This window comes from Hyperolius riggenbachi, chromosome 6 (genome assembly GCF_040937935.1).
Source record: "Hyperolius riggenbachi isolate aHypRig1 chromosome 6, aHypRig1.pri, whole genome shotgun sequence".
NCBI classification, from domain to species: Eukaryota; Metazoa; Chordata; class Amphibia; order Anura; family Hyperoliidae; genus Hyperolius; species Hyperolius riggenbachi.
This window is the reverse complement of record NC_090651.1, coordinates 229331471-229342853: the sequence shown is the minus strand read 5'-3', so window position 1 is coordinate 229342853 and position 11383 is coordinate 229331471. Positions and strand designations below refer to the sequence as shown.

Here is an 11383-nt window from a genome sequence, read left to right as displayed (position 1 = left end):
GGCCAAGGTTGTTCTTACCTTATTCCTAAAAGCTGCTTAATCCACATGGTCACGTTTGAAATGGATCAAATCTTCATGCACTTAGCCATCTGTGCTCCAAAACTGGGTAACGCAATACAAAAAAAAAAAAAAAAAAACACGACAGGACAATCACATATATCTACAGAAGAAGCAGGAAAATAAAGATGCCAAATCAGATATTCCTTTGGAGAGCTGAGAGCTTTAAATCTTCTCTTTTAGCTGTTTGGGTAGAGAGAAGTGGCAGCTGTTTGCACAATAGACATTCCTGCATAGATAGGTTATTGTAACATGGTCAAAGCTCGCAGAAGTGGCTCAGGCAAGGGAAGGGTGGTGGTGGTGATGCTGATGGAGAAGAAGGAGAGGACCACTTGCGAGGTGAGGAAGTGGAAGGAGTGAGGAAGCCTCATGGGTCTTGCTAGAGCCTGGATCCTCAGATGCTCATGCCCACAGCTATTCTGTGCAGAGAAAAGCCAGCAGATCCTTTAAACTGCATCTAACGACATCAGCTAAGAGAGGGAAGAAGCAGCAGCCACAGGAGGAATGGAGTTGGTGAGCAGTATAGCAGACAAGTTCTGAACATAGACAGGGACTGGATGGTGCTAATCTTCAGCCCAGCTTTCCTCTCTCTACATCATAGAAGCCTCATTTTTGTTCAAGCTGCAAAAGAGAATCAGAGCAATAAGGAGTGGGAAGCGTTGCAAAGGCTGGGCAGCCACACACAGCAATGACACTCCAGTGAGATGCTCTGTTCCCTCTCTTTGCCAGTGGTCGGCGCTGCTAGGAGTTCGATGAAGGTAAGTGAAAAAATACTCAGGGAAGAAAAAAAACTTGCAAGTTTTACAATCTCATTTTACTGTAAATACAGACTGTAAATTAGTGATGCATCCTTTTATCAGCAGTAGGGAGGTTGCCATGGCATTTGCAATGAATATATTGTGATGGAATAGTACTATACTATAATGAAGGCTGAGAATGCTTTTATCTCAACTGGACCTCAAAGGCTATTTCCACTCTGACCTTCTGACTGGATTGCTACATGTACCCCCTTATATAACTCTGATCTTTGACTACAGCCTGCTGGTTTGTGTGTCTTCTCTCAGTGACTAATGTTGTACTGCAGCCGTTGCTTTTGTCACTTGTCTGGTTTCCTCCTAGTACATTACTTCAGTGCCTGCCTTTTCTGCACTGCCAGTCATGTATTCAGACACATGTACAGATGGAATGTGCACAGAGTCAAGGTTGCCTCTATTATACAGCCTGAACAGCTTCTGATTCTGCCAGATAAACTTTATCACCATCACAAACTAGCAGAAACCAGCTGAGTCTAGGGGCACACCCATTATACTAAAATACTTTGCTAGGCTAGGTTCACATGTGTGGCAAAGTCAGGCTTTTTTCCATTATATTTGTTATGCCAAGAAAATACCTAAAGTCATTTAAAAGTCATGCCATAGATTTCTTGATGCTCACCCTAAGCATTTATGTAACTACTTGTCAGGCAGCCTTTGTTTGTCCAAAGGACACCTACTTAACCCATACATTGGCCTCAATTCACTAAGATCATGCTGGAAATAATATGGCAAGAGTAAACTTGCCACCGCACAGTGAGAGAGTTATCTTATCTCTCCATTCCTTAAGTACCTCCTCTGTAGATAAGTTACCCTGCTCTGTAGTTAAGTTATCTCCTCTGTAGTTATTTTCACACGCAGTTAATTAACAGCCTGTCTTTAAAGGGACTCCGAGCTCACAATAAAAAAGAAAGTTGAACTCACCTGGGGCTTTCTCCAGCCCAGTGCTGGTCGGGAGGTCCCACGACGGCGTCCTGGCTCCTCTCCAACACCCCGATCCGGAATGGCTGACAGGCCGCAGCCCGGGCGACACTCTCCCGAGTGTCGGGCTGCTCCTTCCGCATATGACGCGGATGACGTCACACGCCGGCCGCCTCGCGTCATCACGGCGGCCGGCGTGAAAGTACTGCGCATGCGCGATTAAAGCGCGCATGCGCAGTACTTTCACGCCGGCCGCCGTGATGACGCGAGGCGGCCGGCGTGTGACGTCATCCGCGTCATACGCGGAAGGAGCAGCCCGACACTCGGGAGAGTGTCGCCCGGGCTGCGGCCTGTCAGCCATTCCGGATCGGGGTGTTGGAGAGGAGCCAGGACGCCGTCGTGGGACCTCCCGACCAGCACTGGGCTGGAGAAAGCCCCAGGTGAGTTCAACTTTCTTTTTTATTGTGAGCTCGGAGTCCCTTTAACATTAGAATTCTGGAGTTATTTTAAGGATTCGAGAGTTAACTTAAAGACAGAAGAGGTAACTTTAGGTTTGCCTGAGGTAAAATGTTTCCTGAATATGACATGCCTCCTCACCATGGTGATAACTCTAGAAACGTTATTAAAGACAGGAGATCAGCTTAGTGAATTGAGGCCATTGTCAAACGCCAAAATAGACTTTTATTGGGAGTTTCACTGACTTAGCAGATGAACAAGAAACACTTAGGTCGGGTGACTGAAAGGTAAGCGAGAAATTTGGTCATCAGCAGCCGCTAGGAAAATATTAGTGCCACATATCAGCACCCAGTGGACAATTTGGGTGCCAGGGGCGTCAGATATTAGTGATTAGCAAAAATGTTGATATTCTTTTCACATTCAGTTTCGCAAAAATAATGTTAAATTCGACTTTCAAACAAAGATGCCATCGAAAATAATTTTGTAATAAGTTTGTGATTTTTTGCACTAAAATAAACATTTTTTTTTCAGTTTCCATGGTCAAAATAACAATATTGGGAAAATACAATGCATTTTAATTAAAGTTGAGAAAATGTGCAAGCAACATTGCCAGAAATAAAAGAAATGTTGTGGTGGTGGAGGGACCAATAGCGGCAAAAATTGTGCCACAGATAGCAGCAATGGGTGTAACTTACTAGGTACAAGAGTTAGCTGTAGGTGAGGGGTTAGTGTCAGAAGTGGTTAGGAGTAGGTTCATCCAAAATATAGAAGTGGGAGCTTCATGTACCATAAAAGTCCATTTAAATATACAATATCACTGTATTAACCGCACATTTCCAATCCAATTATATAAAATATGCTCCTTGTCGCTAAATCACAGTATTTGTAATTTTTGATAAGGTATTGGTCAGTCTCTGTTGTATAATATAACAGAAAGTCTACACCACACCTGATAGGTGTACACCCACCACCACCAGCTGCTGAGACTCAGATATAGGTCTACCTGTGCTTTGGGACACTCAATGGCTCCAAACCTCCTGGCAAAGCTCCGGTTCCTGCTTGGAACTTCAATAATCACACCAGAATATCCTTCAACATATACTTCAGGACAAATAAACTCCCCGTAGTGTAAAAATATTTTAAATTTTAATATTGATAAATAGCCATTGCACTTACAATTTCAAAGTAGGATCATCAGCATAGAGAATTTTTAACTCTCCTCTGTATGGTGGCCACCGGTAGGCTCCATCTACGTGCTGCTGTCCACAAGGCTGGTGTGCTCACAGCCTGCTCCCTGGTTATGGATGCTGTACCGATGCCCAGACCATGTTGTCCTCCTCCTGCTGCTTCTGTATCAGATTCCGCTACCTATCCTTGGTGGGCTGCATCTAGCTACTTCATATTGGGGGCTCCTTTGGCTACCTATACTGGGGGGTTGACTGCCTCTTGCTACCTAATACTGAGGGGCTCGTCTGAATACTGATACTGGGAGTGTTATCTGGCTACCTATACTGAGGGATGGTCTATGTCTAGCTACCTAATACTGGGGTCTTGTCTGGCTACCCAAACTGGGAAGGGGCTACTTCTGGCAAACTATATTGTGGGCTACCTAATCCTGGGGGGGGAGGGGCTATAGCTTCTGCATGGGTCGGGGAGGGGTGGGTTACATTCTTGCTCTGAGAGCTATATAGCCTGCCCTTCAATTTGCCCTGAATGATACCTTTAATTGTGTCAATGGAGGCATCTTCATCTAAGATTTCTTCTCTCTACCTGTGATAACCAATGGGAATGAGTTAATTGCAGACTCTGTAGGAGGGCCTTCTGCTGCAGGGCTGACATCATCATGCTGTTAATGCTGCAAGGGGTCAGGGCACAGAAAGAAACTTATGGAGAAGATTAGAGCCTGGATATCTGGAAATTTGTGCTGCATGGAGTGGCTGCTGTAGGAGCTCTTGACCAGGTATTTTAAAATGACATTAAGGAGCTTAGCAGCTTAAACATATAATGCAAGCTCAGTCTCTGAATACCGACGTAGGGCTATGAAAATAATTGTTTCCAGGTATGTTTTCTTTCCATCCAAAAAGCACTTGTTGTATATGACAGAGACACTTCAAGTGGTATATCCTGTTAAAATATAGTTTACATGTAGAATGTCCTTTTGGGTCAGCCAATCTTTTTGTTTTGCGTTTTGCAGATTTAATGAATGAACAGAAATAATGCCCATGTTCTGTCTTTGTTTGCACTACATCTTGATGTGTCTTCCTCCCTCTTATTTCATCCTTCAACTCCATATTGGTTTACATTCCACCTAGAACTGGTATTAATCCTCTGAGCTTCCTGTCTTTGATTGTATATTTGAATTTACACCCCAACAGCTCACCTTGTTTGACACAAATTTTCACTGTTTGTCTCAATATTTTTCTGAAGCTAATCTCTGTCTGCTGCTTACAAGACAGCTATCATTGTTGGTTCTTTTCTTTCCACTTGGATACGGATAGCATTATCATGCTCATCTCTTTTGATACTAAATCAATTTATAGTAAATTAACTAATTGTCTTCCTTATTTGGCTCTACTCTCCCTCAGTGGCATCATCAAGGCTATATAATGTATTCCTAGGGGATAGTGTTTTGAGGCAAGGATCAAGCAAAACAATCTAGGCTTTTTTCTATGTTAAATGTGGGAAAGCATTCTCCTGAAAGTAGTTTTCTGGAACCTTGTACACAAGTGTCCACCAATGCACACCCCTCCAAATGACTACAATTTCCACAGACTTCGTAATTATCACTACTGCAACAACTCTATGAAAGGTCATTCATATCAATTGCCAATCCATTTGATACTGTTCTCCTGTGAAGTGTTACAACGTTGACTGCATCAATGTATCATTTACTCTGAAGTCTTTCTGGATGTCTCTTCACCCAGTTGCCTTCACAAGGGTGATCTCTTCAGAGCCAAGTCACAAGGCATTTTTTTCTCTTCTCCTTCTCCTGTATCTTTCATCGATACTGTTGATTACAAATGATTATTAGGATGCTCATGTTTTTCACTTGTTGCAGCTTTGGTTGCTTTTTGTATGCAGATTGAAATTAGGCCAATCCAAAAAAAAAAATCTGTAACTACAACAATTTGTAACAAAACTTGCATCAACCCAGAAAAATGTGCATTTCAATGCTCAACACCCTGCACTGTGTTGGTTTTAGTGTCACACGCTACTCCCTCTTTGTTTGCTTCCACTTAAAGGGCACCTAAACTGAGAAGGATATGAATGTTTCCTTTTAAAATAATACCAGTTGCCTGACTCTCCTGCTGATCCTGTGTCTCTAATTTTAGCCACGGCCCCTCAACAAGCATGCTGATCAGCTACTCTGACTGAAATCAGACTGGATAAGCTGCATGCTTGTTTCAGGTGTGTGATTTATTCACTACTGCAGCCAAAGAGATCAGCAGGACTGACAAGCAACTGGTATTGTTTAAAAGGAAACACCCATATCCCCCTCAGTTAAAGTTCCCTTTAACTAGTTAAGGACTGCGCTAATTGAAATCTACGCCCTGTTTTGATGGCTATCTGGCTGCCAGGGCGCAGATTTCAATACACTGAAGCCGCATGTCACTCCAGAAGATTTCGCTGCTGTCTCCCCACCACAGCTCACTTGCTCTGCCGTCTCTATAAAGCCCTGCAGAACCCTGTGAGCGGGTTAGGAGCCAATTTTATAGGCTCCTGACCCTGTCTATCAATGTAAGCGGTTCCTATTGGCTTACATTGATAGGCAGGGTCGGGAGCCAATGAAAGTGGCTCCTGACCGGCTCACAGGAACTCTGCCCTCATAGAGAGGGCAGAGTGGGTGGCTGAGGTTTCTGGCGTGGACGCCGATTGCGGCGGGTATGTGCGGCGATTCATCAGTATTTGTCATTATTCCACGGTTTCTTGTTCCAGCGGTCTCTGGACCTTAACCACTTGTTAAACCCCCCTAGTGACCAGGCCATGTTTTCCTAAATAGTCCACTGCAGCTTTAAGGCCTCGCGGCAGAGCCGCATAACTCAGCACACAAGCGATTCTCCGCCCTCCTTTTCTACCCATCAACAGAGCTTTCTGTTGGTGGGGTTTGAGCTCTGCTTGTTTGATATATATATATATATTTATATATATAAAAATACATTTTGCTTTTTTTTTAACCCTCCCTTCCTCCCCCAGCCAGCCAATCAGTGTGATTGGCTGTCATAGGCTTCAGCCTATGACAGCGGATCACTTTCTTGCCTCCCAGGGGGACAGCCAGACGCGCACACGGCTGTCCACAGTACAGCGCTGCTGTAGATTGCAGCTCTGTACAGTCCTATTAGACGGTGGTTTCGCCATCTAACAGTCTCCCAGCCGCTGGGAGACCAAAGGCGGAGCAGAGCTCCATCATTCATGTGGAGATGCGCACGCATCAGCGCACGCGGTCTCCTGCAATCCCCACCCGCAGCCTTTCACGCCAATCGGTGTGGAGTGGTCCTGGGGCTGCCGCCATGTTCACGCCAATTGGCGTGGAGCAGTCGGCAAGGAGTTAAGGGGGCAGAGACCGCTGGTACTTAAGTGGTTAAGCTGGTCACTCTTTCTGAGGTTCTTCCAATGGAAACTCTTACACAAGCCTTCCTGAAGGTCTTCCCTAAAGATCAATCTTTGACTTGTATTACTCTTCTCCCTTCACACCTTCTCTTTGCTAAACTCATATCCAACTTTAGTTCTCAATAGCATTTGTGCACAGCTGCCATATTCACCTGTCCACCCTGAATTGTCTCGCTTTGTCCTGAATGATGTTTCATGCTTCCTGTCAGCCTTCTCATTTAGTTTGGCTTACAGATACCTGAAACTCAGCTTCAACTAAGCATATCGTCATATCTGGTATTCCTCTAACAGGACTGGTCTACACAAACAAATCAGTAGAGTTGGGCGAACTGTTAGCGCAACTGCAGCCGAACTGTTCGGCTGCCCAACCTGTCATGTGGCTGTGGCTCTTACTACTTCTGGGTCGCAATGACCCGGAGTAGTACGTCTGCGCTGGCCCGGCGGAGCGCGTCCTAGATCGCGCCCCCGTTGCCGGGCACTCTCTGCGCATGTGTGTGACGTCATGAGTGACGTCACACACATGCGCAGAGAGTGCCCGGCAACGGGAGCGCGATCTAGGACGCGCTCCGCCGGGCCAGCGCAGACGTACTACTCCGGGTCATTGCGACCCGGAAGTAGTAAGAGCCACAGCCACATGACAGGTTGGGCAGCCGAACAGTTCGGCTGCAGTTGCGCTAACAGTTCGCCCAACTCTACAAATCAGTGCAGTGCTTTGAGCGCTGCCATATGCCATGATGAGAATTATGGCTGTAGTGTCGTTCAGGACTAATTTGGTCCCGGCAATAGCTAGTGCTCAAATAAAAAAACAAAAACGTTAATACGGGTGCTGGCAATAGCTGGTGACCGAATTACGTATTATCCCCCCCCCCCCCCCCCCCGGATTATGGCAATTCACAGAGGGAATAGCATTAATGCCCCCAGGAGCTTGCAGCAGGGTGAACTGTCTTTCACCGTGCACCGAAATTTGGCTGTGCCCATTTAAAATGTATGTTTATAGAAATGCTGCAATCAATCTTATCTGGCCTCCTCACTACTCCTCATCTCCAGCTCTTCTTTGTATATCTCTAAGTGGTCTTCCATTTCACATCAGAATCAAATTTAAAGAAGCTAATGAAAAAAATGAAAAAGCTTTTATACATACCTGGGGCTTCCTCCAGCCCCATAAGCCTGGATCGCTCCCACGACGCCGTCCTCTGCTGCCTCTATCGCCGCTACCGGGTCCTGTCACTTCCAGCAGATGCGGCCAATTTTCCGCATGCACAGGGGCTCCCTCCATATCCTTACGCATGCGCCTGCATAGTATGGAGGCGCATGTGTAAGGATATGGAGGGAGCCCCTGTGCATGCGGAAAATTGGCCGCGTCAGCCGGCAGTGACGCACTGCGCTTGCGTCGACCGGCCGAAAGTACGGGACCCAGTACCAGCGGATAGAGGCAGCGGAGGACGGCGGCGTGGGAGCGATCCAGGCTTATGGGGCTGGAGGAAGCCCCAGGTATGTATAAAATCTTTTTCCCAACGTCTCTGGTTCTCTTTAAGCTACTGAGTTTTGTCATGAAGCACTCCATTGCTTCTTTTAAACTTACATCTATGATCTTATGTATAAATATACCCCTCTGCACCTACAATGACTTCTAAAGAATTCCTTGTACAAAACCTCTTTCCACACTTGACTCCAAAAGTTCTCTAGGGCTGCCATCATCCTCTGGAATTCTTTTGCTACTTGCATAGGATTGCTCTAACATTTAACATAGCTGAGCGGTCTGGACGAGCTCAGCTCGTCCAACACCGCCAGCGGCTGCCGCTCAGGCCCTGCTGGGCCGATTTTGATGAAATAAAAAGCAGCACACGCAGCCGGCACTTTGCCAGCCGCGTGTGCTGCCTGATCGCCGCCGCTCTGCGGCGATTCGCCGCGAGCAGCGGCGAAAGAGGGCCCCCCTAGCCGCCTGAGCCCTGCGCAGCCGGAACAAAAAGTTCCGGCCAGCGCTAAGGGCTGGATCGGAGGCGGCTGACGTCAGGACGTCGGCTGACGTCGATGACGTCACTCCGCTCGTCGCTATGGCGACGATATAAGCAAAACAAGGAAGGCCGCTCATTGCGGCCTTCCTTGTTTATTCTGGGCGCCGGAGGCGATCGGAAGATCGCCTCCGGAGCGCCCTCTAGTGGGCTTTCATGCAGCCAACTTTCAGTTGGCTGCATGAAATAGTTTTTTTTTTATTTAAAAAAAACCCTCCCGCAGCCACCCTGGCGATTTAATCAGAACGCCAGGGTGGTTAAACAAGCTTTCAAAACCCACCTGTCAAAACACAATCCATCACTAGCCAGACTAATTCTATTTCCCCCACCTATTGTATACTATGTTCTTCACCATCAAGATTGTGAGTTTGATTGAGAAGGGTCTTCTCCTGTGTCATCTTTGCACTTGTAATGTATTCAGGCTTGTAATCTGCAACTTGCAAGCTTGGCGTGGCTCTAGCAGTAGTGATGATCGTAATAAACAAAATTACGATTTCGCTAAATTGCGCATACGTTGTTGCAATTACACTTATACGTAATTATGATTTGCAAATTCAATTGATTTTGTGTAGTCATTTGTAATTTCGCATAAAATTTAGCAAAATTTCTTGCCTACTTTAGCAGTGAATAGAATAGCCCCATACATGCTATTGACACCAACATTGCTTCATATGTTAAGGAGAATCATGGGTACAAGTAAAAAAAAAACAACGAATTTTGCAAAAAGACCCTGTAGTTTTTGAGAAACTCAATTTTAAAAATGCAAGTAAAAAATGTTTTTTAAACTTAGAAAAATGACAGTTTAAAAACCATTTTTCTTGGTATTTTAAAATCGAGTTTTTAAAAAACTACAAGGTCTTTTCGAAAAATTATTTTTGTGACTAAGGGCCCCTTTTACTGGAGCGGTTTTAACTCCAAATCTGCAGAGTTTCCCCGCAGGCAAACCGCGCAGGGAAACTCTGCCATAGAGATCAAGGGCACCGCCGGCCGAATCGCTTGCGTTAGCGATTCGGCCAGAATTTCCATTTGAATCTGTGCAAATCCCATAGCCATGCATGGCACGGCTCATGGGATTCGTCAGCATAACTGCAGACCTGGAAGTGCCCTTATACCCACTATTCTGCTTAACATACAGTGGGTTGCAAAAGTATTCGGCCCCCTTGAAGTTTTCCACATTTTGTCATATTACTGCCACAAACATGAATCAATTTTATTGGAATTCCACATGAAAGACCAATACAAAGTGGTGTACAAGTGAGAAGTGGAACGAAAATCATACATGATGATTCCAAACATTTTTTTACAAATAAATAACTGCAAAGTGGGGTGTGCATAATTATTCGGCCCCTTTTGATCTGAGTGCAGTCAGTTGCCTATAGACATTGCCTGATGAGTGCTAATGACTAAATAGAGTGCACCTGTGTGTAATCTAATGTCAGTACAAATACAGCTGCCCTGTGAGGGCCTCAGAGGTTGTCTAAGAGAATATTGGGAGCAACAACACCGTGAAGTCCAAAGAACACACAAGACAGGCCAGGGATCAAGTTATTGAGAAATTTAAAGCAGGCTTAGGCTACAAAAAGATTTCCAAAGCCTTGAACGTCCCACGGAGCACTGTTCAAGCGATCATTCAGAAATGGAAGTAGTATGGCACAACTGTAAACCTACCAAGACAAGGCCATCCACCTAAACTCACAGGCCGAACAAGGAGAGCGCTGATCAGAAATGCAGTCAAGAGGCCCATGGTGACTCTGGACGAGCTGCAGAGATCTACAGCTCAGGTGGGAGACTCTGTCCATAGGACAACTATTAGTCATGCACTGTACAAAGTTGGCCTTTATGGAAGAGTGGCAAGTAGAAAGGCATTGTTAACAGAAAGCATAAGAAGTCCCGTTTGCAGTTTGCCACAAGCCATGTGGGGGACACAGCGAACATGTGTAAGAAGGTGCTCTGGTCAGATGAGACCAAAATGGAACTTTTTGGAAAATAATGCAAAATGCTATGTGTGGCGGAAAACTAACACTGCACATCACTCTGAACACACCATCCCCACTGTCAAATATGGTGGTGGCGGCATCATGCTCGGGGGGTGCATCTCTTCAGCAGGGACAGAGAAGCTGGTCAGAGTTGATAGGAAGATGGATGGAGCCAAATACAGGGCAAACTTGGAAGAAAACCTCTTGGAGACTGCAAAAGACTTGAGACTGGGGCAGAGGTTCACCTTCCAGCAGGACAATGACCCTAAACATAAAGCCAGGGCACGAATTGAATGGTTTAAAACAAAACATATCTATGTGTTAGAATGGCCCAGTCAAAGTCCAGATCTGAATCCAATCGATAATCTGTGGCAAGATCTGAAAACTGCTGTTCACAAACGCTGTCCATCTAATCTGACTGAGCTGGAGCTGTTTTGCAAAGAAGAATGGGCAAGGATTTCAGTCTCTAGATGTGCAAAGCTGGTAGAGACATACCCTAAAAGACTGGCAGCTGTAATTGCAGCAAAAGGTGGTTCTACAA

The 11383-nt window shown here is 45.6% G+C and overlaps 1 protein-coding gene across 4 annotated transcripts in view; it reads right to left on the bottom strand.

Annotated features, from left to right (window-relative positions):
• AJAP1 (adherens junctions associated protein 1) overlaps positions 1 to 806 on the bottom strand; it is a 522829-nt gene extending 522023 nt beyond the window's left edge. For 2 of the 4 annotated variants that reach the window (XM_068242743.1, XM_068242742.1), the window contains exon 1: positions 19 to 806. In XM_068242743.1, the coding sequence (XP_068098844.1) occupies positions 19 to 47 (29 nt within the window). In that variant the 5' untranslated portion in view covers positions 48 to 806. The remainder of the gene's footprint in view (positions 1 to 18) is intronic. The other 2 variants (XM_068242741.1, XM_068242740.1) reach the window with 1 other exon arrangement.
• Positions 807 to 11383: the final 10577 nt, after the last annotated feature.